The following is a 27,919-nucleotide window of genomic DNA, read 5'->3' on the forward strand; positions in this document are numbered from 1 at the left end:
AAGTGTTTAATTTTTCTCTGCTAAAACGATAGACAATGAGGATAAAAGTGCATTTTCTACATTAGAATGTAACTTCTATGAAACAGACATGACATTCACGTTAATGTTCTATTTGAGGTGAAATCAGCTACATTTTTAAATGATGAAACATATCACTGTAAATATTCACTTTTTCAAAAAAAGATATCTCATCTTGATTCTCATTTCAAGTGGTGCAGCCTAATTTCGGGATTATTTTTAATTTAGTAGCCATCTCTACATGACTGAATAAGCCAAACAATTCAAAATGGAATATTTTGAAACAGATGACACAACTGTCAGAAAACATATCAATCAGACTGGCCCTTTCTTTTCCACAATAAAAATGAACTCATTCAAATCACATAAAAAATACACAAAAATATATGGCCCAAGAAATTGAAGTCACACGCAAAAAGAGGAATTGTAGCATCAGGAATTGTCAAAACAGTTCTAAGAGTTGCTGGCTAGAAAATAATTTGTTTTTTTTTTTTTTACATTTTGTTGCTCATAAAAAGGAAATAATGCAACTCTTATCCCTGGGATACTTATTTGGAATGGTATTACAATAGTAGTAAAACACAAAGAGAAAAAAATGCACCACTAACGAGAAACTTGAAAAAGAAAGGGGGGAAAAAAAAACCGCACACGCATACAAAACACAATAAACATTGCTTTTAAGGGTACACACACATCCTAACTTAATCACCTTAAGAAGCACAGTGGTGTATCAGTACAATGTGAATGGATCGGTATTTCTTTCTGACCCATTGGAGAGCTTGTTAACTGGAAGAAAAACAGCCAATATCCCACAATCCTGCATTGAGCTCTTTTCAATATGAGAACGTTAACTAAATGTTTTTGAAAGACAATATGCAAAGGCGAAATACATCTTAATTTTTACTCACAACAGAGGCTATTCTTATATTATATAACAGTGCGTATATACACTCAAATAATGTTGTACAACATACAAAACAAGCAAATGTCATTATTCAAACGTTAAACAAATGATCTTTAGGCCTTCAAAAATACAACGCTTTCGTGGTAATTAAGACACAAACCACTTATTTTAGCACTCCTCGAATTTATCAAGAACAATGAGCATTAAAATCCTGCACTGGAAATCTTCATAAAATATCTGTTCAATTGTGATTCTAACGCAAAACGATCTAAATTACTACTCAAGTACAGATTTTATTGATGGAAGTGTGAAAGCAGTATGTTGCTTAGTATACTGATATATACATATCATTATAGTCAACTGTAAAACAAGATGTATAAATAAGTATAAAATTACATAATGACCAACACTAACAAATACAGATGTCCCCGATAATAATAAGATATATATAATATAAGGGATGAAAGTCTCTACAGCTATCCATTCTTTGCAAATCTCTTATTAAACTCTCTATTAATGCTGACCTGGCCATTTTTAAGCTGCATGATACTGAATCTATTGCACATTGATCAAAATAACTAACAGGCGCACACACACATTGTTTTACCTGCTGCCAAATCTTAAAAAAAAAAAGAAAAAAAAAGAAAAGAAAGTGGAGTTCACAGCCAGTAAATATCAAGAATAATGGCATTGAGGTAACTAGAACTAGCGACATATCTTCTATCTGTAATATTTCATAATTAAATTGAAGGCAAATTCACGATTTAAACTGAGATCAACGAGAATTCATACACAATAGATACGAGTTATCAAAAAAATTAACAGACAAATGGCAAGAGGTTGTCTCCAACAACATTTTATTCGTGTATAAAAGCCAGGCATATTTATAAACAAACCTAAAGGGTATAGCTACCTTAATTAATTATGTAATGACCGCACTTTTTGCTTTCAAACTGTGACAAAATTAAAGCGGTTATTACATGAAATATAAAAATGATTAACTGCAATATTACAGTATATTATAGGCCTATTATTTTTTTTTGTAACACAAATTTGAATTAATCTAAATAAAAACAAAATGCTTAAATTTCGAATTATTTTAAAGTCAAATTCAACAATTCTTAAAGTTTCACAGCTTGCCATTTCATAGAGAAATAAGTTTGTACAGTCAGACAAGCCAAATAGGAAAAATTTAACATATTATAGTAAAGGTCATATAATTATGTTCAATCTTTACATAGATAATTTTTGTCGCAATTTCTCTTCTAAGAAACAATGTGGGCGGAAATATCTGCTGAAACTAGTGAAGTCTCATTTTATGGCAATTTTCAAAGTGGAATGTCAACCACTCTAGTACCTAGCCATATTAAAAAAAAAAAACTAAGATAAATAAGAGTGCAAGTAATATCACACCATACCAAGAGACCACTGTGTTCCTGCAAAGGTGCCAAATTAAGGTTAGTCTTTTAAATCCTTGAGATCCATGCTCAATATAAAGGCATTCTGAAACAAATGGTTGCCGCTATTAGTATGGTTAAGAGAGTGTGAGTGATGGACGTGCCGGCATATCTTAACTTAGAGTTTATCTTCGAGGACCCTCCATCTGAACCAAGCTGCACACAACTAGAGCAACTAGGAATTGCATGTAGGCCTTCAGAATTGGAATTCAGGTTCATGTCGGTACTTTGCAACAATCCGCAGTCACCGCCTTCTGTCATATTATTTATTCTTTTTTTATGCTTCCATTCCAGTCGTTGTAGAAAAATAAATCTCACAATACCTCAAGAAGACGGATTAATTGTATCTTTTCAACCGTTTCTTTCAAGCTGGTCTCATTTTCTCATGTCTTTTCAGGTTCACTGATCCTTGCGGACTTTCTTCTTGCTCTTTTTCTGTGGTTTTGCCTCCTTCCAAACATCTGAAACAATTGGCATTCATACAGTCCTCTCTGTAGATTGAAAACTCAAAAAAGTTTCATATCCATTGTTCAAGAATTAAAACAGAAAATCAATATCCCGAATTTAAAAGAAAACTTACAAATTAAACCAAACCCTTTAACTCTATTAAATATAGAACATAATCTAAATTTAACAGAAGAAATACTGAAATCAGAAGTGAACACTGAAATACTGAAACAATTGTCTTTAGAGACAATTAATATTAGGTACCCTCTACAAAACTGGCTTCATTTATACGCCGACGGATCCTTGATCTCCAGAGAAAAAGGTGCCGGTGCAGGTGTTACGTGCTGTCTCTTCTCACTTTATAGATCTCTTGGATATGGAACAAGTTTTGATGGTGAAATCATTGCAATAAGGGAAAGTCTCAGGAATCTTCTATGCCACATCAATAAATTTAGGAATGCAGTTATATTGTCAGACTCCAAAGCAGCTATTCTATCAATCGTCTCTAAACACACACCTTCATCTCAAACAGCAGAAATAACTAAAATGCTCTCTCAAATAATATCACTCAATAAAAGAATTGTATTCCAATGGATACCATCCCATCCCATTGTGGAATCCTGGGAAACGAGAATGCGGATGCTTTAGCAAAGAAGGGCAGCACTGCTATTTACAGACCTGTTACTAAATCTACGTATTACTCTATGAAGAGATTTATGAAATCTACATACTTAGACTTCAACAAACAAAATTTGATAACTCAATCCCAAGGGAAAAAATGGAACTCTCTGCATCAAAATCCACAGTTAATTCCCGATTTACCACGAAAATCGTCTGTAGCTGCATTTAGATTGGCAACAGGCCATGATTGATTGGCCAAACACCTGCATAGAATTGGAATATATCAGTCCCCTAACTGCCCATTGTGCAACTCAAACCAAGAAATGGATTCGGAACACCTCAAAATCTGTGCTTCAGTGGCTGGTCATGATAATATCTTTGAAAAATATTGGAGTGCAAGAGGTCAAATGACTTTATTGTCAAACGCCTGGCATTAGAAAACAACAACAACAAACATCTGAAATGATATGAAGTTTTAGAATTACATGGTAACTGTTTTTAGAAGTACGGGTTTGCAACTGTATGTTGAGATTTAATATCTGCAATGTTTGGAAGCTACTATCTAGTATCTAAAGGTAATCTTATCAATGTGTAATTTTATGACGACTTAAAGAATGTCAGAAGACTAGAACAGCTCTGGCAGCAACAAAGTTAATGATTGCTGAGGAAAGAAAGAATTTTTTGTGCGAGATCGTGCATATTTGCTTGGTTTCCGCACAAAACCAATCTGCGGAAAGTCAAACATTCCACATTCAATATTCCCAAGCTAACACACATAACAATTTCCCTCTTCTTACTGCTTAAGTGACATATTGATTTTACTGCTTTAGGCTTTTAACATATTATTTTTAGAGACGTTCAATATAGTAATAATTATAAATTGGAAACTTACCACTGCAATTTCACCTACATTGCACTGTTAATTACTGTTTTTAAATATTTGCAAAAATTAAGTAAACTCTACAATCAGTGTTAATGCCATATAACTCTCTATGTACAGTCTATATGTCTTAAGCTATGCATTGACAGTCTTGGTTCATTTTCGACAAGAAAGTGACATCCATCATTCTTGCAGTGGACTCTTCACCTCGTAAGTATGAAAATGTTTCTTTATTTTATAAATAAGAAATGTATAAAAGTTGTTGGCTGGGACATAAAAAGAAAGAATTTATTTGTTCTTCTGTGCAATTTTAGCAAATGTAGTTACGAGAGTTTAAAAAGTAAGCCAACGAAATATTACTTTGAAATATAAAATCATAGGGATTACTATTTTCTAATTATGCAAGTTAGCTTGCTGATAAAACACTGAACAAAGTAGACACAAACAACTGAATAATGACTTTTAAATAGATCAGTATGATTAACGTGAGAACGTCTGTCACTCTGAATACAATTCATAATGCATAATATGATGACGTGGCATAAATTACCTCCAAGTTCATCAAAAGCCACAGCATTATCTGGTTCGTTCTTGGGTGCAATTTCTGTCTTAGTCTTAGCTGCAAACAAGAAATTAAGCAACATTATACATTATATGTAGCACTTCAAATGTCTGTAAGAGAAGGCCATCTTGTTAAATGCTTAATATTAGAATATTATATTTTCCAGCATAGGCTAGTTTCTAAGTTCAGGATAACAGGCAGGGTTTGGAATTGAACAGGTTACATCAGCTTCTTGTCTATGCGGATGACGTGAATATGTTAGGAGAAAATCCACAAATGATTAGGGAAAACGCGGAAATTCTACTTGAAGCAAGTAAAGAGATAGGGTTGGAAGTAAATCCCGAAAAGACTAAGTATATGATTATATCTCGTGATCAGAATATTGTACGAAATGGAACTATAAAAGTTGGAGATTTATACTTCGAAGAGGTGGAAAAATTCAAATATCTTGGAGCAACAGTAACAAATATAAATGACACTCGGGAGGAAATTAAACGCAGAATAAATATGGGAAATGCGAGTTATTATTCGGTTGAGAAGCTTTGTCATCTAGTCTGCTGTCAAAAAATCTGAAAGTTAGAATTTATAAAACAGTTATATTACCGGTTGTTCTGTATGCCTGTGAAACTTGGACTCTCACTTTGAGAGAGGAACAGAGATTGAGGGTTTTTGAGAATAAGGTACTTAGGAAAATATTTGGGGGCTAAAAGGGATGAAGTTACAGGAGAATTGAGAAAGTTACACAACACAGAACTTCACGCATTATAGTCTTCACCTGACATAATTAGGAAAATTAAATCCAAACGTTTGAGATGGGAGGGCATGTAGCAAGTATGGGTGAATCCAGAAATGCATATAGAGTGTTAGTTGGGAGGCCAGAGGGGAAAAGACCTTTGGGGAGGCCGAGACGTAGATGGGAAGATAATATTAAAATGGATTTGAGGGAGGTGGGATATGATGATAGAGACTGGATTAATCTTGCTCAGGATAGGGACCAATGGCGGACTTATGTGAGGGCAGCAATGAACCTCTGGGTTTCTTAAAAGCCAGTAAGTAAGTAAGTAAGTAAGACTAGTTTCTGTGTCCACGAAAAAAAAGAAATAAATCCTGATACACAAATTGTCTAAATACTGATGTCAACAAGTATGAACAGAACAAAACTGCCATTATTACAAACTAGGAATACGTAAATTAAGTAAAAAAATATACCTTCTTCCTTCACTTCAACCTGTTTATTCTCTGTGACCTTTACTTCTACAACAGGGGGAGCTGGAGCAGGGGCAGGGGCAGGGGCAGGGGGAGCAGGAGCAGGAGCAACTTCAACAGCTTCTATTGTCTCGGACACCACACTGGCCTCGGGTTCTGCAGATTTATTGCTTTTCTTTTTGTTCTTCTTCTTAGATTTAGCAGCAGTTTCCTGAGCTGCTCCAGACTCCTCAGTTGCCTTGACATCTGGAGCGACGATAACTTCCACCACAGGCTCGGTTTCTTTCTCAGTTCTTTAAAAAAAATTTACAATTTCATTAAATGTTTACATACAATTCATAGAATATTAGTAGTGATGTCATGAAAATCCGTTACATTGAAACATATAAACCTGATTTTACATATGATAAAGTTCAGGATAACAGGCAGGGTTTGGAATTGAACGGGTTACATCAGCTTCTTGTCTATGCGGATGACGTGAATATGTTAGGAGAAAATCCACAAACGATTAGGGAAAACACGGAAATTTTACTTGAAGCAAGTAAAGTGATCGTTTTGGAAGTAAATCCCGAAAAGACAAAGTATATGATTATGTCTCGTGACCAGAATATTGTACGAAATGGAAATATAAAAACTGGAGATTTATCCTTTGAAGGGGTGGAAAAATTCAAATATCTTGGAGCAACAGTAACAAATATAAATGACACTCGGGGGGGGGGGGGGAGAAATTAAACTCAGAATAAATATGGGAAATGCCTGTTATTATTCGGTTGAGAAGCTTTTATCATCTAGTCTGCTGTAAAAAAATCTGAAAGTTAGAATTTATAAAACAATTATATTACCGATTGTTCTGTATGGTTGTGAAACTTGGACTCTCACTCAGAGAGGAACATAGGTTAAGGGTGTTTGAGAATAAGGTGCTTAGGAAAATATTTGGGGCTAAGAGGGATGAAGTTACAGGAGAATGGAGAAAGTTACACAACGCAGAACTTCACGCATTGTATTCTTCACCTGACATAATTAGGAACATTAAATCCAGACGGTTGAGATGGGCAGGGCATGTAGCACGTATGGGCGAATCCAGGAATGCATATAGAGTGTTAGTTGGGAGGCCGGAGGGAAAAAGACCTTTGGGGAGGCCGAGACGTAGATGGGAGGATAATATTAAAATGGATTTGAGGGAGGTAATATATGATGATAGGGACTGGATTAATCTTGCTCAGGATAGGGACCGATGGCGGGCTTATGTGAGGGCGGCAATGAACCTTTGGGTTCCTTAAAAGCCATTTGTAAGTAAGTAAGAAGGGGATATGAAAATAGGATGCATTAACATGTATAATTTTTTTATTTAAGTGAAATGTCAGTTCTTTAAACTAGGAAAAGAATATTTATTATCTTATCTAAATGTTTCATTTAAAAATTAACTGCAAGACTGGAGATCTGAATGCTTACATCTTGTCGTCCTTTTGTTCCTTGTTGGAGGGTTTCTTCTCAGGGGTTTTCTGGCTTGTGTTCTCAATTATTTTTGGTTCTTCAGTTGGAGTAGCATCAGTATTACTGGCATCAACGTTCTTAGCTTTCTTCTTCTTTGCAGGACTTGCTGTTTCTTTTTTCACTATGAACAGAGATGCACTAAGATGCTGTTATCAACTTAGATTAAAATGTGCTTAAAATAAAAAGGTAGAGGAAATGGCTTCATGATGAAATATTAAGTTTAAAAATTATTTTTATCATGACTGATTAATTACAATAACTTTCACATGTGTACTTCATATATCAATTAAGCTGAAGAATTTATTAATGTTGCATTGAACAGTGCTGGAAATTCTAACAAGCATTACGAAATATTCAGATAAATGTATCTATACATCTTGATTACACAACTTTTAACACTGTATCACTTCGGAATATGTATGATAAGACTTTCTTGTGTTAAATTCTAACGCACCTTGTTTACATGTTTCGACCTATCTAGGGGTCATCCCATAAATAGGTCGAAACATGTAAACAAGGTACGTTAGAATTTAACACAAGAAAGTCTTATCATACATATTCCTAAATGTATCTAATAACATAGACATTTTTGTTATAGCCTAAAAATTTTATGTACTGTAAATAGATTAAATACCAACCTATATTTTCTGAAATAGCATCATCATTTGCAAAGGGATCATCTTTCTTGCGGTTTTTCTTATCCTTCCTTGAAAGTGCCTGTTCCCATCCTCCTGTAAATGATAAGTTATCTCATGACAAAATACGAAAGTAAACATATTTTCCCTTACAAAAAACAAGCTTACTAATACGAAGATATTTTATGATCAAGTCAACAGTACACAATTTTGGTAAAAGCTCTATTGGGTAGTTCACTCCACTTTACGTCATTTTAATATTCTTTTCACATCCAAGTGTAAGAAAATTACACGGTATGAAGACAAAGTTTACAGGATGTAATTTTCCAGTATTGGATTTTACTATGTAGGTATGCTCTTTTGACTAATTATTTCTGGAAGAAAAAGGATGATGTATATAAAGTAATTGTCCTGTTAAATAAAACTCACAAATTTGACTGGTAAGAAGTGGTTTAGGAAGTGATATGACAGAAAAGAATAAACACAATATTTGGTGGAAAGTAATTAGGTACCTCACTAACTTACAGCTGCACTACGATGTTCATATCTTAGTGATCATAAATATATATATATTTTTTTATTCAATGCCACCAGGTTGTCTTTTCGACATTTCTGGTCTTCTCTTCTGGCCATGGCTTAGTTGTAACCCACTTCTGAGGTTGGGGCGCCTGGAAGGCGGAGTTACATTACCACGATGATGTGATAGGATGATTATGATAATGTCTAAACTTAACCTAAATTCCAGACTATGGACGAACACAGGAATAATCCCCTTTAAGGAAAAATTCCTGTGCTCTAACCGGGAATCGAACCCGGGACCTCATGAACTATAGCCAGAAGTTCTGACCACTAGACCATGAGCCTGGTCGTGATCATAAATATGACGAAGTACAAATTCAGAGTCAAACAAACAAAAGAACCTGATCGTACAAAAAGTGAAAGAACTAATTTCAAATTAAGTGTCAAATTCTGAAGACAGACCAAAATATAAAATAAAATACACAACAAAAAAGGAGATAACAAAATATGTCTTCCATCACTTAGTAACAATATATACTTACAGATCTCACTTCCTAAAATCTGTCCAAGGAAAGTTAGTGATATAAACACATGCAAGTGTGTCTTGGAGTCTCTGAATTGGAAGTGACTGTTTTGTTTGTTGCCATGTGAACAGATTCATTGGTGTTCTATGGTTTACATCACTTTATTCTTTCGCTGGAATTTTATTTATGAAATATGCAGCTAGTAGACCTATATGCAGTTACTACTGATTATTCAACCAACTTTATAGCAAATCAATAAAAAATTAAATTATTATTTTAATAATATTATAAAATTTATATTATTATTTATGTATTGTTTAAAAGAAAGTCAAATGTACAGATAATGGAAAACAAACAAATTATTTAAAAACTTAAAAAATTGTATTAGTCGGCATGTTGAAAGTGTTACAATTTAAAATAGGTTATATACCTTAGACAGATGGCCCGTTTCAACACCAGTGTTGAAACGGGCCATCTAAGGTATATAACCTATTTTAAATTTTTAACACTTTTAATGTGTCGACTAAGTTAATACAATTTTAAATTTTTAAACAAAGTGTTAACATGAACTAGAATCAATGAAATTATTTAAATCAAAGACAACCCCCCTCTTTCCACCCCACATAGATAGAATTTACATAATTTTATCATCTATTATCTTACCATCATCGAAATCAACTGGTTTTTCTTCAGCCTTCAGTTTTGCAAGATTTTTCTCATTCTTCTTGTTCTTAATCTCTTCTACTTTATTCTCTTTACCCTTGCTCTTGGACTGTTTTGCGGGAGCATTTTTGTTACTGTCCTTGGATGGAGATTTCTCAACAATTTCTTGCTTCTTTTCCTTCAGCTGCTTGGTCACTGGTTCAGATGACTCTTTCTTGTTGTCCTTCTGCACCTTTGCTGCTGTAGACTTAGTAACCGTTTCTTTGACACCTGCTTTGCTTTGTTGTTCTTTAGAGGGAGAAGTTTCTTGTTTGTTCTGTTTCTGTTGTTTCGTGACAGCCTTGTTAGAACTGTCCTTTGATGGCGACTTCTCTGAATCGTGCTTGCCTTCCTTTCCTTGTTTCGTCACTACTTTACTTGTATTTGATTTCGAACTAGTTGACTCACTTCCCTTCTGTTTTGTCTCATTGTCGTCGCTCACACTTGTTACATGACCATTTGACTGTGTTTTCTGAAAGAAAGACAACTAGTTTATATAAAAATAAAATTATATCATTATATCACCGCCATATGGACGACATGTAAGCAACAATGCATATAAATACAGCAGTAAAATATGCACCATAAAACATTTTCGCATGCAACATCATAAGACAACAATATAATGGGAGTGAATGATCTCCATGATAGCATACTAAAAATAAGAACTTATCTAAGCATTATGGACACTGCAAATGTCTGTATCTATAATGACGTTTTGTGCGATTACTATTAAATCTTAGGAAAGTAAAATCGTTTTATTATAACCACAACAAGGTAAGAAAAGAATCTACCTTCTTACTATGGAAAGTAGATCTCAAAATACGATATTTTAATTGCAAAATGGTAAATACGAGAACAATTTTTAAACCTACATAAAATTCAGTAATATAATTAAATTAATATAGGCCTTAAAATAAAAAAAGTATCAGGGAGAGAAAATGGAATTGGTTCAGTCACTAACTGAAAAGAAACCTGCCTACTGAAGGATGCACTTAAAAGAATAGTGAATGGGAGAAGAGATCGGGGCAGAAGAAGATATCAGATGACATTAAGATATATGGATCATTTGAGGAGACAAAGAGGAAGGCAGAAAATTATTACCTAATGAATGAAATGAAATGAAAAAGAACAAAAGGCAAAAGAAGTGAATGTAGGGAGATTCGAACCTAGGACCTCATGCATACCAGTCCATAACGCTGACAACTGCGTTAGGTAAATATGTACGAGCTGCAATCTATATTTATACATACTGTCAAAGGAACATGTATTATGGCTGACCGTCTACACCTAGTCTACATTACTTGAAATCTTAGCCTATGCGTCATACTGTGTTAGCAGTAAAAAAGTTATTTTATTCTGAGATGCGTAAGAAATTAAATATTTATGAGAATAACTACATGCTTGAGTTATGTCATAGCAAATTTACCATTTACGTGTGATTCCATACTACCTACAAATATACAGTCACTGTGGATAGAACGACCAACTTCAAATTGGAAGGTCAGAACTCAATCTCAGATGGATTATGAATTATTCTTCACTTTAACTTCCAGAACGACTTTGCATAGCTCAGTATACTATTAAAAGAGTATCAGAATTCTCTTCTTAGGGGTAAGTTGGTCGTGTCACGCGACCACCCACTATTTTCTGGGCTGTTAAAACATAGAAACCCTGCCTTCTTCATGATATAAACATGAAGTATGTATTTAACGTTTTATTTACAAATCTCAATTGCAAAGGTTAGTCAATGTTTAAAATGGCCTATAATTGTTACATATTTACCTTATTTACATATTTTGCCAATTTTCGTTACATATTAATTATGTAGATGTACCTAATCGAAAACTGAATGGAATTACAATGAAAGCTGAGATCGTAACTTACGTAAAACTGATTCCATTGTAGGCTAAATCGTGAGATTATTGTTAAAAAACAACAATGAAAAATTAATTTCAAAATCAGTCACGTGAATGTGAACTTCTCCAAATACGAAGTTCGTATACTATAATTCAGTTAGCTGTTTGGCACTTTCATGATGGGGACATCTCATATTTAAAGATTGAACATTTGTCTGTCACCGATTTATACATATTCTAACAATCTTAAATCGCTCCTAGTTAATACCACGTGGAATAATTTATTTTTTTAATTATACTTCACGCACTACAGCTGAATGAGCGAAGTTTACATAGATCATTCTCAAAAGTATTCTTACAAGTTTGTTTATAAATAAAATGACGTTTAAATAGCTTTAAACAGATGCTAACTGTAATATTTAGAGAATTTATAACATAAATATACGATTGTCTTATGCTAAGCCAACAATGCAAAATCTTCCAATTTGAATGACACCCATATGGGAGCTTACTACATTTAATTTTCTATGAATACAAAACCATATAATCACATCAAGTAAAACTTACTAAAATTCTACGTTTCATTCATTAATATTACGAATATTACCTTATCCTTAATTTTTCGTCTCTTGCCAGCTGGTTTCCGGTCATCGCCCGTATATGTGAGTTGAGCAAAGGCTGGTTGCTCTGCAGATTTAAATCCAAATGCAAATACTAGCACTGCACATATTAATACAACGCCAACAGGAAAAGCATATTGTGTGTTGACAACCTCCGATAATTCCATCTTGTACAGATTTCCACGGGTTCACGTCAACAACAATCTAATCATTCATCTGCCAGATGATCATAGATGATGACGCGTATGTGACGTAGCATGTCACTTCGACCAAGTTGTTGTTTGTGATACAAAATTCCCCTAAATAAGTATTTAACTGTATAACAATTATATTAAAGAACTTGTAGAAAATGTGTATTTTTGTAATTATATCGAATGAGAAAAAATATTTTCAGTTAATGTCAGTACCAACAAAATATATTATTTGGACAATATATGCCATTGTTTTGGACATAAATGATTTCAACAGTTGGTAGTGAAAACCCAAATATACATCAAGTAATAGATTTAATTTAATTTACTTGCAATATTTAAGAAATATTTATCTCATAATTGAACGAAAAAAAGTAATTAATATAACAGAAATCCAGTGAACAGAAACTAATATTAAACTTTAATATATGAATATGTATCGTACATTGATTACAAAGAAACGTGGCTTATATGGTTTTTTATTTTTTATTTTTGATATCATTAAATCCGAAATTTTTCAGTTTACAAAGAAAATGCTGTATGTAAATTTACACTATTAAAGTTTTATATGTAATTAAAGAACATGAACATTAATTTTATTACAAGCAATCGCTCGCTTTTAAGTACTATTTCTTTACAACAATAAGAACTTTCATATTCACGCGTTGGCAATAGAACTGGATCAACACATTTGTAGAATGATTGAATGTTAAAATAATTTTTCATTGTATAATTGGCAATTTAAAATAGTCGCATGACTTTTTTATGGTTTCTATAATATTTATATCAAAACAACCAACTATTTTACGTAATATGTTCATAATTTTCACTACAGTATTACCTCCGAAAAACATGGCTTCCTGTGTTGATTGATTAGAATTATGGCGTTGTAAAGTGGTTAGTATTTTTAAAATACTGCACACTTGAAGAATGTTGTTGTTATTATTCATTTAGGCAACGATGCAAAGGACTTCTAAAACCAAAGAAATGTTTATTGTGCGGGCTTTAGAAAAGATACTTAGCGACAAAGATATTAAGCGGTCGCACCACTCCCAATTGAAACGGGCCTGTGAGGTGGCATTGGGTAAGTATTTTGACATTTTGTGATTTGTGTTCGTTATAAACATCAAATTTATGTATTCAGTTACAGATTATTCTGTTTAATGGAAATGAATTTCCCGTTGACTCTTCCTTGTTTATAAATTAAGCATATTTAGTTGCTTCTAATTACATAATCTTCTAATCATGGTGGACTTTATTTACCAGTTGTCATAACCTAACATTATGATTTTGTCATTATGTAGAAGAGATTAGAAACGAGCTAAAGGATGGGGGTCAGGATGGTCCTAATTTATCATCAGCTTTGCCATTGCCGAAGAATGACGAAGCCAACATCATTACAGCAGAGAAGTATTTTCTTCCTTTTGAATTGGCGTGTCAAAGCAAAGCTGCTAGAATTGTTGTTACAGCACTTGATTGCCTTCAGGTATATGTCAAGGTTTTGTTAAATACAATGTAAAGGACGTGATTATGTGTTATTCTAAATACAATAAGTGCCGGTACTTACAATTTTTTTATTTGAATTTTAGAAACTTATTGCTTATGGGCACTTAACTGGAAATATACCTGATTCAACAACGCCAGGAAAATACCTTATTGACCGCATTGTTGAAACAATATGCGGTTGTTTCAGTGGCCCACAAACGGATGAAGGGGTTCAATTACAAATAATAAAAGTAAGTGAATTTATTATTGAATAACAATTTCCATGTAACCTCATATCTCTATGAAAGTAGGCTATTCTTTTTTTTTTTTGTCATTTTAAGCTAATAAGTATCAATGATAGATAATTAGATGAAGTTGGCAAATACTTACACTTTCCCACATTTGTTCAATGTGTATTAAAGTTAAAAGGCATAATATCGGTACATCTGGAAGTGAAAATAACATCTTTCTACGATATGGAAAGGAGCGAAATTTTATCGGATGTTTATAATGCATGATGGTAGGCATTTACGAATAAATTGTGGAAGAATCTATACGAGATGAATTCGACTTTTATCTCCATATGGTGGCCTACTAGATCTACATATTTGTTGTTGAATCGTGCGCGACCCCTATTGATTCTAGAATATACTCAGCAGATTTGAATGCCAGCCGTGATTTTAGTCCTCTTTCTGCTTTCTTCTGTAGTTTACTGGTGTATATACAGATACTATCTCATAAGTAGTGTTGGTTTTCGAGTAAAATTTTAATTGGACTATTGTGACAAGAAATTAATCTATTTTTCAAAGTAGAGGCCATTAGATTCTACGGTCTTGAGCCACCTTTCAGCTAGCTTTGTTATCCCGCGATGGTACCAATTTCTTGTTTTTGATGCGAAGAATTTGATGATATCGATTTCAACTGATTCCAAGTTATGGAAATTTCTTCCACGCAGGAAGTGAGCCATAGTTCGAAACAGAAGGCAGTGTGAAGGCGCAAAATCAGGACTAGGCCTATATGATAAGTGTGATAGCAGTTCGATTCCTCCCAGTTTCTGGACTATTTTCATAGTTTTCTGATTCGTATGGGGGGTCTCATTGTCCTTTTGCAAGAGAATTCTATTTCGATTAGGCCTAACTAATGCCAGGTACCTCTCTCTCAAAACTTCATGAACTCGTTACAGCTGTTGAGAATAAAGATTTGCATTGACGACACATCCGTTTTGAACAAACTTCCAGTGAATCACACTTTTAAAATTTCACCATCTGGGTATTACTTTGGAGTCAAGCCGATTTTGTTTAACAACGACTTTGCCAGGCTGACAGGGATCAAGCTACTGCCACTGTTTTGAGATGTTAGGATTGTGGTATTATACCCATTTTTCATCACATGTGGCATTTCTCCTGATAATTTTCTCACCCATGTCATTAACAATGAGCTGACGACAGATATCCATTCTGTGTCGAGCATTCAGGTGTCGATTCATGAGATACAGATGTACAACTTGTTTCATTTTCTAAACATCTTAATGTGGCGACGTATTGTATGTGTTAAAGCATCAAATTCTGACAACCTACGAGTACTTTTTTTTTTTTTTTTTTTTTTTTTTTTTTTTTTTTTTTTTTTGGATTCTCCTCCAAAACTCCGTGTGTATTTACATTATTCCATATCTTAAATCTGTAATTCTGGAGGACGACCACTCCACGAATTTCGAACTTCCCCCCTCCCAAAAACGATGACTTTATGCTCAATTTTCGAAAGGTAACACAAAACAATTTTGGAAACACATAGGCCTAATTTCGACTGTAACCTAACATAACATAATCTTAACTAACCCTAACTAATACAAGCAAAACTAAGCTAACCTAACCTAACACAACATTACGCTACCATCCAAAACTACATAAAACTTCAGTCTACCCACAACAGTCTACGCATATAAATGTTGGGAATTTAATATAGGATAATTATTAGAGCTAGGATTTATATGTAGTATGAGTTAAGAATGATGCAGAGTTAGTTGAGTCGATGTGATGCCGGTTAAGAAGGTTTTAGGCCTGGTTGACAAGACTCGAAATGCAAGAAAAGTTACAAGGTCTAGACATTGCAGCTTTTAAACCCCACGCTGTTTTGTAAATGGGGGTTAAGAGGATTAAAGACCCTTAGCGCTAACTAATGGAAGTACTGAATGACAAGAATGTCAAGTATAAGGAGTGGGAGGGCATGGCTTGCGTGTTTATAAACTATACCGACTAAAAATATTAGCTTTTACTACATATGAATCCTAGCTCTAATAATTATACATGCTCAGAACTTCTAAAATTCATGGAGAGTATTATTTTATCAGGTAACATATGGTCGAAAGAAGTACCGAAAACTGAGAGGCATATGGTTTGTACTAGAAAAAGGTTCCTTCTGTGATTTCATATGTTACCACGACTAAACAAATTTCATTTATTCCATTGTGTATTCCTTTGTTTGAAAATTCATTTGCGTTAGTTTTTAACAGCATTTCATTATAAATACTGTAACGTCTTTCAGACAAGTTAATTATTCAAATATTGAAGGAAAAGATTATAGTCTATTTGTAAACATGAGGCTTGAACTATAAAAAAAAGAATGCTGTTTTTATTTTCAACCTTTGACTGTTGAATCACTCTTGCACATGACTGCGCAATTTTAATTAAGAGTGATGCTCTCTTGTTTGTATTAAAAGCTGGTTATATCTCTAGGGGTAGTGATATAGATAAGAATTTTCTGTTTGAACAGTGATGTCATCTGCTTCTAAGTATTCATTTGTTTCGACCCATAGTGTCTCTACTCCCATACAAGAATGTACTGTACAACACTAAATTTGTACCATTACAAACCAACAATTAATTAATTCATTGTGTTCTGCCCAAGGGCAGGTCTTTCACTGCAAACCCAGCATTCTCCAGTCTTTCCTATTTTCTGTCTTCCTCTTTGTCTCCTCATATGATCCATATATCTTAATGTCGTCTGTTATCTGATATCTTCTTCTGCCATGAACTCTTCTCCCGTTCATCATTCCTTCCAGTACATCCTTCAGAAGATAGTTTCTTCTCAGTTGCATCATCATCCACACTTTCCAACACAGCTTCGTTTCTTATTCTATCTACCCACTTCACATGCTCCATCCTTCTCCAAATCCAAATTTCAAATGCTTCTAGTTGCTTCTTCTAGTCTTCACTTCGTTGTAATGGCCATGTTTCTGCTCCATACAATGCTACACTCCACATAAAGCACTTCAACTAGTCTCTTTCTTAGTTCTTTCTGCAGAGGTCCGCAGAAGATGCCCCTTTTTCTATTAAAAGCTTCCTTTGCCATTGCTAAACTGAAATATCTTTTGATTAAAATTTAGCAGTTTCATCACCCAAGCCATGAAGTTCATTCTCATTAGTATAATATTCTCCCTGTACATTTATAGTAATAAATATATACCTTCTTGTATAATTAAATGTATTTCAACTTTGAAATTGAAAACAGTGTACCATTTTTTAGCAGTAGTCATATGTTAGATTAGTAAGATATGTGGATATACAGAGGGTCATACTGAAAGTCGTGAGCAACACATTGCTATAATTTCAATTTCAACAATGTAACAAAGACGATTATATGATCATAATTTACAGACTTTACACTATCTACGTATTGACACATTGTGACGTCATTAACTTCTATCATGTGACCGCAGGCAATGTTTGCAAAATGGTCAGCAATGATGGTTCGTTTCGACAGTGCTCTGTCATTAAATTCCTTGTCAAAGAAGAAAAATCTGCTGCTGAAATTCACCTCAGACTTCAGCGTGCATACGGAGATGTGTGCATGGGCGCCAGCAGTGTTAGGAGATGAATGAAACATTTCGAAGATGGGAACACGAGCATGCAAGATGAGCCTCGTAGCGGTCGCCCTCGAACTGCCTCCACGGAACGCAACAAAGAGAGAGTTGATGGGATGCATTTTGGTTGAATTTCTTGAACCTGGACAGACCATAAATGCTGTCCGCTATATTCAGACAGTTTTGAAGCTCCGTCGTGCATTGCACGAGTTATGTCCTGGAAAGAAGATTATCCTGCAATACGATAACGCATGGCCTCACACTGATCGTGTCAGTCGAGAAAATCCGCAATCTCCCTACATTCTCGACTTGGCACCCTCTGATTACCGGTACCATCTTTTCGGTTCTGTAAAGGAGTAACAGCGAAGCCAACGCTACGAGACGCTGGAGGACATCCGGAAAGCAGTGTGTCAGTGTCTTTGGAAGGAGGAAACAAACTTCTACAGCAGGGGAATTTTCAAACTTACAGAACAGCGGGGAAAAATGTGTGCAAAGAAATGAAGACTATGTTGAAAAGTGACAGAAAAGTCTGATGTACCTGATTTGTCTAAAAAATAAAAATTAAGATTTATAACAATGGGTTTCAGTATGATCCTCATATAATTCTTCAAATTGATAAGTTACCCTACTGTTGTAGTTATTCAGTGATCACACGTTTATCTACACTGTTAATTCATTTCCTTATCAATATAAATGTGCCAGATTTTGTCTTGTTACTTTTCTGAGCCAATTACTTTATATTTATGCAAGTGATCATTGTTTATATTTGCATGGTGCATTTTTTTTTTTTTTTTTTTGTTATTCTGTTGAGGTTTTCGTTTAATCAGTCATAATCAGTGAAAAATCCGAAAAGTGCTCTTGTTTTTCTCACTAGGTATTTGATAGTTCTTTTGTCATGTTTTCATAAATTTTTGTCAGTATTACCTCTTGCTTATGAACTTTCTTTTTCATTTATTTTATAAAATTCTTCAATCTTATATGCATTTTATAACTTGCTGTAATGCGTCCTTTCAGTAGAAAGTAGAGGTGGGTCCTCGATACTTTCGATAAATCAATACTCTTGATACTTGGAAGTATCTTCAAGAGTGATTGATACATTTTGAAAAAGGACTTGCTATTTTTTCAATACTGTTAAGTTTTTTGAAGGTCTCTTTCGTGGTTTTCTAGATCTTTGAGTAAGTGTCAGCTAAATGTCCAGCTTCTGTCCCTTTTTGAGTTTTGTTAAAGAATCATTGATTATATACTAAGTCATTAATCAGTAGGTCTACATTAACATCTTCAGGAAAAACTGTTCAATGGTAGTATATTGTATGTATGTATGTATTTATTTACACTGCAAGTGGGCAAGCACCCGGTGACAGTGGTATATACAATATTAACAATACACAGTAAAATTATAAGCAATACACAATAAAATTTACAATACATAACAAATTTATTTTGATATATGATTACATAATTTCTGAGTAAATTTCCAAATCTTTACAGAAATTTCTGTTAAAAATTTAAAATCATGTTTTATTTAACGATGCCCACAACTGCAAAAGTTACAGTGTCGCTGGTGTGCAGGAATTTTGTCCCACATGAGTTCTTTTACATGCTAGTAAATCTACTGACAAGAGCCTGTCGCATTTAAGCTGTCGACTTGGGCTGGGGTCGAATCTGCAACCTCGGCCATAGAAGGCCAGCACTCTACTGACTGCGCCACCCAAGGCAACGAAATTTCTGTTAACCAGGAATATTTTAAAACTGAATAATAATACATTATCTGTCAATTAATACACATAAAATATATACTTTTTGAGTTAAATTCCAGTTTTATGGATTTAGAAGTGCTGAACTATCTTACACATATTTTTGGCTGTGTTGTATACTTACAAATATGTCAGTTTGTGTATGTCTTGAACTAACAAAAATTTGTGAAACATTTTCAGCCAAGATTTAATTTGTTTATTGTGTGGAACAAATTAATAATAATCAAAGCTGCACTTCTTTATCAAGACGTTTAGCTACAGAGACATAAAAGTCCACACCTGTGGAGTAACAGTCAGCGCGTCTGGCTGCGAAACCAGGTGGCCCGGGTTCGAATCCCGGTCGAGACAAGTTACCTGGTTGAGGTTTTTTCCGGGGTTTTCCCTCAACCTAATACGAGCAAATGCTGGGTAACTTTCGGTGCTGGACCCCGGACTCATTTCACCGGCATTATCACCTTCATATCATTCAGACGCTAAATAACCTAGATGTTGATACAGCGTCGTAAAATAATCCAATAAAATAAAAAAAAAAAAAAGAGAGACACAAAAGTCACGAAAAATTTCGACTTTTGAAGTTCAACATCTGACTCCTGAATAATAATTCAAAACAACACAATATGGCTCTTTCATACAGGGTGTGGTTTTAAAAAATCGACAAGTTTTGACTTTGCCAGCGTGACAGATTCATTCAAAGCAAGAATTCATATAATTCCTATACATCGTGGATAGATTTGGCTTTGTTCCTGCATATAGATTGAAATGTCACTGCATTGCAGGTAACATACGAACATGTTAATTGACCATATTGACCCCTGCTTATTTGTTTCTGTTAGGGTAGGCCTGCTGATAACTTCATTGTGATATGCCATGAGGATGTGAATAATGTCGATATTCACTTTGTGTCAATGATATGAGTGAAAAGGTGGTACAAAAACTGTGTAAAATTGAATATACAGTAGATCTCCATTAGTCCGAACTAATTGCACTAATGCTTGTTCGGATTAACTGGGAGCAAGAGATGCAAGCAGGAAAACCACGCCTTACACACTTCCCACCCTTTACTGTTCATGAAATGTTGGTACGATATTGCTGCTCAGTTAAGATTAAGTTGACAGGTTATCATAATAGTATAGAAAAGAAGAACACATTCATTCACTAGATAGATATTTATTTGTCATCAACATTTATATTAGTTATGGTGTACCACAACTTATGTATACGGGTTTCACCATAACTTTCTATTAACATAACTAGAATTAGCATGCAATCTCGACAGTCTGTTAAACTAATAACTCATCTACTCTCGCTATTAACCCAACTCCAAACAGTCAATTTCTTCTTAATGATCTAAAATGTCCACCATCTGTTCGTTCCTTTCAGCATTCTAATCTTACTAACTAAATTTATAAATAATTCCGTCTTTCTACATTACATCTAACTCGTAACACTCCACCCGGTTATACTCATTGGGATCTTTTTTCTACCTAATATACGTCATTATAATCTTATTAAATCTTGACATGAGTATCTAGTTCACTTTAGTTTGATCATTAATTTCTTAACCACAATCAACACTCAGAAGAAAAAAAACATAGAAAATTGTAAATACTAACATTAAGATCATCTTTCATAACTTCACTATATCACTTTCGAAGATTTACTTCTCTACAGTAAACTTCACCCCTTTTTAATTTCCCATTTTTTTTTTTTTTTTTTTTTTTTAATTTTATAACTTCCTACCTGATCTTTATATCTATGATCCCCTAAACACATTTTCATCACAGTAAAACACGATTTACGACATTACATCTCCAAACTTCCTGTTGTAATTTCATTCAGACCTTTTATTTATTTTTTACTGCTCATGCACCAACTTCTAAGATTATAACTTTTTTGGCCCTTAAATGTACCCATCAACGATAAAATACTGCCTTGTGGTGACGAAATCACTATCTCTTCACCCATCATACTTTTCGCATCCTGACGTCTTCTCTGAACACTAACCGCACCTCTTGATCTCCCGTAAAACACACCTGATTCAGCTTCTTGACTTCTTCTTCTCGCTGACTCACGTAGGCTAGACTATATGTTACTGCGATTTCCTACTTGGTCTACACTTCCACTTGGCTCAGCAGATTCCTGACTGGGTCCTGCTCAGTCGTCACGTTCGTCCATCAGCTGTCTAATCTCCGGTGCTTGCTTTAATTCCGTCCATACTTCATTCTGCTGACTCGATAGTTCCTCGCCATCACGAACCATCCTATCTAAAATCTCTTCCGATTGCTCGGTATTCACTATAGTAGAGGACAAAATATGTATTGAACTATTTTTTTCTCTGGTTGGGAAATTTCTACTCTCGGATACCTGGGATTTCTGTGATTTGAAGTTCCTCTGACAATATTCTAAGTCATATAGTTTTCCATTAATCTTTATTTTATCCTTAACTAATATCGCAAACTGACCTCTCGATCTCACCTCTTTCAGAAATGGTAGTAACATTTTTCTCTTACTCCTTGTTTCCGCATTGTAGTCCTGCTCAATTTTTAAGTTCGTACCTTTCAGCATATTCAAGTGATCCAAGATAAATAATTTAGTCCACATACTTGTAAATTTCACTAGTATGGGACGATTCTTCCCTCTTCCAATTCTGAAGGCTTCTTCAATCTGATCACTGTTTAGGTTCAGGCCAAAAATTTCATTACACAGATGAGTTACTAAATTATATGTTTCTAGCCCACTTTCACGCCGTTCTTCATCCATTCCAAAAATAATTAAGTTTTTCTTCCTCAACTTGAATTCGAAATGTTTTATCTTGTTCTGCAGTTGGTCGTTTTCTTGTTTAAGTTTCTTTATGCTCTCAGTATTGTTCATAATTTCGTCATTCATTCACTAGTTATCTAATAACAAAGTAAGTTGTACTATATGTTTTGAGTTTCTAAATACTGCAGCATTAAATTGAGTTTCAGTTCAAATACTTTCCCCTCTTTTCTTCTCTCTCTCTCTCTCTCTTTTGGTATGTTCGGGTATTAGTGGGGTTCAGACTAGCGGGGCTTTCTGCTGTATTTCAGGTGTTTTTACTATGCCATCTCTTCACTCGTGCCTCAACTAAGGAACTTCACAGAAGTGATGCCAATCATTTCACTTGTTCTTGCAATACCTCCAGTGCATTGGAATTCCAGTTCATATCTCGGGAATGAACCCAAATTGACCCATAGTGTTACGAACTCATGCTTAGAAATCTTAGAATGATCATGTGAACATGCTAGCTAAGTTCGTAGGAACATCCTTTATTATTTTTTGTCCTCCGCTTCTTTCGCTTTCTCCAACTCATACTCTTCTTTATCTTCCTCTTTTTTCACCAAGACCATAACAGCAGCATCAGCAATACCTTGTCATGATCCGTATCGTATTGTCTGTATCTTTATTTACTAGCACTGCCACTGTTATTACAACTCATATTTCCCCTATTATCATTGTTAGGTACCAATTATCTGCAAGTGAGATCTCTTAGAAATTAGCTCTCAAGGCTGATTTGATATTGTGAGGCTTTAGTAAAGTTCATAATGCATAACAGAAATTAAGATTTAATGTTGTGTGTAGCTTTTATTAGAGAATAGCAGTAAACAAAAACATGATTTAATGATGTAGTCAGATTTTGCTATCTTTAACTCTTCCATCATAAGTTGTGCCTATTGTACAAAGTGAGAAGAGTTAGTAGATGCTGCAGAAATACACGTTTTCAGCATCCCTGACTTTTTTTTTATTGGGTTATTTTACGATGCTGTATCAACATCTCGGTTATTTAGCGTCTGAATGAAATGAAGGTGATAATGCCGGTGACATGAGCCGGGGTCCAGCACCGAAAGTTACCCAGCAGTGGGTTGAGGGAAAACCCCAGAAAAAACCTCAACCAGGTAACTTGCCCCGACCGGGATTCGAACCCGGGCCACCTGGTTTCGCGGCCAGACGCGCTGACCGTTACTCCACAGGTGTGGACTCCCTGACATTGAAAGAGTGATTTTGATCATAGAAAATTCATAACTTTAAGTACAACAGTTGATAGATACATTAGAGAATATATCTATAAATTATGGTTTAAAAGTCAAAGTTCAAAGCAGTTTTAATATATATTTTTCCCTACACCACCAGTTTGTCTTTCTACATTTCTGATCTTCTCTCCTGGCAGTGGCCTAGGTGTAACACACATCTGAGGTTGGGGTGCTGGAAGATGGAGTTATATTACCCCGATCATATGGTACGATGATTATGATTATGTGGCACCAGGAGAGTCTTAAATCAAAACTTAACCTAAATTCCAGCCATAAACGAACACTGGAATAATACTCTATAAGGAAAAATTCAAATGTTCTAACCAGGAATGGAACCTGGGATCTCATAAACTGTAGCCAGGAGTTCTGACCACTAGACTACGAGGCTGGCCAAAGGATTACACACACGCACGCGCGCGCGCACACACACACACACACGCACGTTTTTGACAAGGGTTGTTTTTGTAATAATGTGTTATGGTTTTGGTTTAATGTAACCTATCTTTCTAGAGGAATTATTTGAGAATTTGTATGCACCATATTTTGTCTCAGTTTATGTGCAATCAATCCTTCATGATCTAGCATGTAAGAAGCTTACAAAAGCCAGTTGTAGGCTTATAATATAAAAAAAAAATTAGTTGTAATTCCTTGAAAGAAAGAATATAGAAAAAGACTGACAAGAAGTAAATAAAATAGATACTTAACCCTCTATAGCCCAAATTATTTTCTGAAGTCACAAAATGTTTTCATACCTCTATAGGGATCTAAATAGCACATATAAGTAAAATTAAATTTTATGATTAATTTTTATTTTATATAACATGGTTGTGATTTCCTGGTAACATTTGTCGACAATGACATGGTCGTAAACTGAAGATTGACATCTAAGAGGACAAAATATGAACTTCTAAGAACATTAAAAAATGTAGGAAGCAGCAGCCATATTGTAACTTAAAGTCACATTGGTTAACAATGGAAAGAACATTAACTCTCTTGTTAAAGAAACAAAATTACTGGATGTGACTCTGAAGTCACATGGGCTGATAGAGGGTTAATAAAAATATTTATTTTTATATTAAATAACCTACAGGAACCTAACATTTCAACATGTAATGTTATATTTATAACTCATTAAGGAATATTTTAATTCAGTTGTTGCAAGATTTAAATGAAACAGAATGTTATAGATACATTACAAAAGCTTCCTGGGAAGAACTGAAAAAAAAAAAAAAGAAAAAGAGTTTTGTATTTTTCACGTTTCTCAGAATTAGGTCTTAATGCACATTGTGAATTGCATCAAATTTTTACTTCCCTTACATCACTTTCACTTGATCTAAAGAAGTGTGACGCATTTAATGGAACATTTCACTATGAGAGCAGTTCTTTCAGTTACCAGAAAAGAAAAATAGCTGTTTGTAGTTGCTGGGTTACATGATTTCCTTCATTATGGAATTCAAACAAATGAACAAATTTTGTTCCCTTATTTTTGTTTTTATAATATCTATATTTCAATATACCTACATTAAAAAAATTGAACCATTGTATTCTTGACATGGTTTTTTGTATGAAGGATAACTTATTTGTCTGCGTTTGTTATTTAGGCTTTGTTAACGGTTGTGACAAGTCAGCATGTCGAAGTACACGAAGGAACAGTCCTGCTGGCAGTACGAACTTGCTACAACATCTATCTAGCTAGCAAGAACCTTATTAATCAGACAACAGCTCGTGCTACTCTGACACAAATGCTGAATGTCATTTTTACGCGCATGGAGAGTCAAGCTGTAAGTATAACAACAAAGCTTTGTAATCTCAAAGTATAAAGAAATGTTGTTCAATATTATTTAAGTATTAAATATCTACATAGAGAACCTTTTGCGCTGTTTTGATATTTTGTTTGGAGTAATCAGGGGTTGATTACTTATGGAAGGAATGCAAATCTCTGTTACTGTTGTATCTCCTCTACTTCCTACAAATCATTTTCAACATTTTAATCTTTGTGCTGGGAAATATTGAGTGGAGAGGTCACGTAGTAAGGAGTTGTGAAACAGCTTGGGTTAACCAGTTCTTTCCAAAGGTCTGTTTGTTTTCATGGTGGTGGTGCTATATTGCCCATGTATCGTGTGGTGACCATATGGCTAGTAAAATAACTTTCTGGGGTCAATGAAATTATCTTATGACGAATTGCCAAACTAACTTACTGTTATGACAAGTGTTGTATTGCATGTTTCCACGTATTCACTACATTTTTTTTTAATATTCTAGTGATATTTAACTTATTGGTTTGGTCTGATATATCTGTAATGTGATAACTTGAGTTATATATGAGCCGTTCAGAGCAGAAGTGGTGTAAGTCAAAAATAGGTATTGAGGGTTAAAGAAAACATTCTATAAAATACAGCGCAAAGTAGCAATTAATATTCCAATTATTTAAACTATTAGTAGCGATAAATCGCAATATAGCGAATGCCAGTAGCGGAAGTTATCCCCACCCACATGAAATGTGCATTCGACACAACACTCGCCTATCACGTAGAGTGTCTGATGAGCTAGTAGGGGAAAAGTGGAAGGGGTCATGGGCTGAGCTTCTACATTCGCTATATTGCAATTTGCCCATTAGTACTCAGTGGATAGCAAGAAGACCATATTAATTGCTACTTTGGGCTGTATTTATAGAATTTTTACTTTAAACCTCATTACCCAATTTTGACTTACACCACTTTTGCTCTGAATGGCTCATATAATCATAATTTTCCTTACTGTGTGTACCTAAAAATATTGTGTTCATTATATGCTTTGTACTTCACTATTTATTATTATTATTATTATTATTATTATTATTATTATTATTATTATTATTATTATTATTATTATTATTATTATTACTATTATTATTGTCTTGTATTTTTATACTTTGTATATCTTATGTATTTTGACCTGTTCACATTTTATTGTGCATTTTCCTTCCTTTATGTTATATATTATGTCTCATTTCTACTGACTTGCTGTTTACATTACATTATGATTATTTATCTATTTCAGTTTTGTGTGTAAAATTGTAGTGTACTTTACTTTGTAAATTTGTAGTATTTTTTATATCGCAGTTTTACTCTTGGTTGAGTGTTATGTATGGCCTTAACTCTGCCAGATTAAATAAACCATTATTATTATTATTATTATTATTATTATTATTATTATTGTTTTTATTGTTATTATTGTTGTTACTGTTATTGTTATTTTTTATTATTACTATTATTATTATTATTATTATCATTATTATTACTATTACTATTATTATTATTATTATTATTATTATTATTATTATTATTATTATTATTATTGTTGTTACTGTTATTGTTATTTTTTATTATTACTATTATTATTATTATTATTATTATTATTATTATTATTATTATTATTATTATTATTATTATTGTTATTATTATTATTAAGGCTTCTGCAATTTTGTGCTTAAGAGTCTTATTTATAACACACCAACTTTTAAAAGAAAAAAAATATATATATATATATATATATATATATATATATATATATACTAAAGAATTAAAAAAAAAAGTGATTATATCACAAATTGTTATTTTTTTCTCTGCAACCTGGGATTATTAAAGAAATGAATTCATAATTCTCTTCCTAACATAGCAGCGTTGCTGTATAAAAATATTCAAGCTGATTGAATGAAATTTGTATGAGTAGCAGAATTTTGAAAATTTGTTCTTTTTTTTTTTTTTAAATTGAATCGCTGAAAAAATAATTGTACGATGAAAGTCAAATATTGATAACTCTATTAGGTTGCTAAGATACATATGTCTACCAAAAATAAAGCTGTTTCTCGAATAATTAGAAAATTTCATTTTCTCTACAGTCCCCTCTTGAAGAACTTAAATAAAAAGATTACGTCAAGAGCTTGTCATCAGAAATATAAACTGTAACACATAAAGAAATGCCAATTTTTCTTGTAACTGTTCCTGGAGTAATTGGACAAAAATCTGTACAAACATAAAGATATGAATTTGCAAGGGATACTTCCTAATTTTGCCGAGTCAGTTGTGTAATAGAATTTCAATCTACCATTGTATATTCCAAGTTTAGATCTCACCAGTACAAAGTAATAAGCT

At 33.8% G+C, this 27,919-nt stretch overlaps 2 protein-coding genes across 5 annotated transcripts in view; one reads left to right on the top strand and one right to left on the bottom strand.

Annotated features, from left to right (window-relative positions):
• Nucleotides 1-1,952: 1,952 nt before the first annotated feature.
• LOC138713247 (uncharacterized protein DDB_G0286299-like) lies at nt 1,953-12,703 on the bottom strand. The gene is made up of 7 exons (XM_069845191.1): nt 12,436-12,703; nt 9,931-10,441; nt 8,228-8,320; nt 7,548-7,710; nt 6,099-6,388; nt 4,878-4,946; nt 1,953-2,840 (listed from the first exon to the last, which is right to left on the bottom strand). Exons 1-7 carry the CDS (start codon nt 12,613-12,615, stop codon nt 2,779-2,781), a joined length of 1,368 nt encoding a protein of 455 aa, XP_069701292.1. The 5' UTR covers nt 12,616-12,703; the 3' UTR covers nt 1,953-2,778.
• A 672-nt stretch (nt 12,704-13,375) lies between these two features.
• The window catches only part of Sec71 (ADP ribosylation factor guanine nucleotide exchange factor Sec71), an 88,959-nt gene continuing 74,415 nt past the window's right edge, over nt 13,376-27,919 (top strand). For 3 of the 4 annotated variants that reach the window (XR_011335803.1, XR_011335804.1, XM_069845193.1), the window contains exons 1-4: nt 13,376-13,723; nt 13,944-14,125; nt 14,229-14,375; nt 25,388-25,567. Coding sequence is in view for 2 of the 4 variants with exons in the window: in XM_069845193.1 (XP_069701294.1) it covers nt 13,600-13,723; nt 13,944-14,125; nt 14,229-14,375; nt 25,388-25,567 (633 nt within the window). In the remaining 2 variants the exon portion in view is untranslated. The remainder of the gene's footprint in view (nt 13,724-13,943; nt 14,126-14,228; nt 14,376-25,387; nt 25,568-27,919) is intronic. The other variant, XM_069845194.1, reaches the window with a different exon arrangement.

This window comes from Periplaneta americana, chromosome 14 (genome assembly GCF_040183065.1).
Source record: "Periplaneta americana isolate PAMFEO1 chromosome 14, P.americana_PAMFEO1_priV1, whole genome shotgun sequence".
Classification (NCBI taxonomy): Eukaryota; Metazoa; Arthropoda; class Insecta; order Blattodea; family Blattidae; genus Periplaneta; species Periplaneta americana.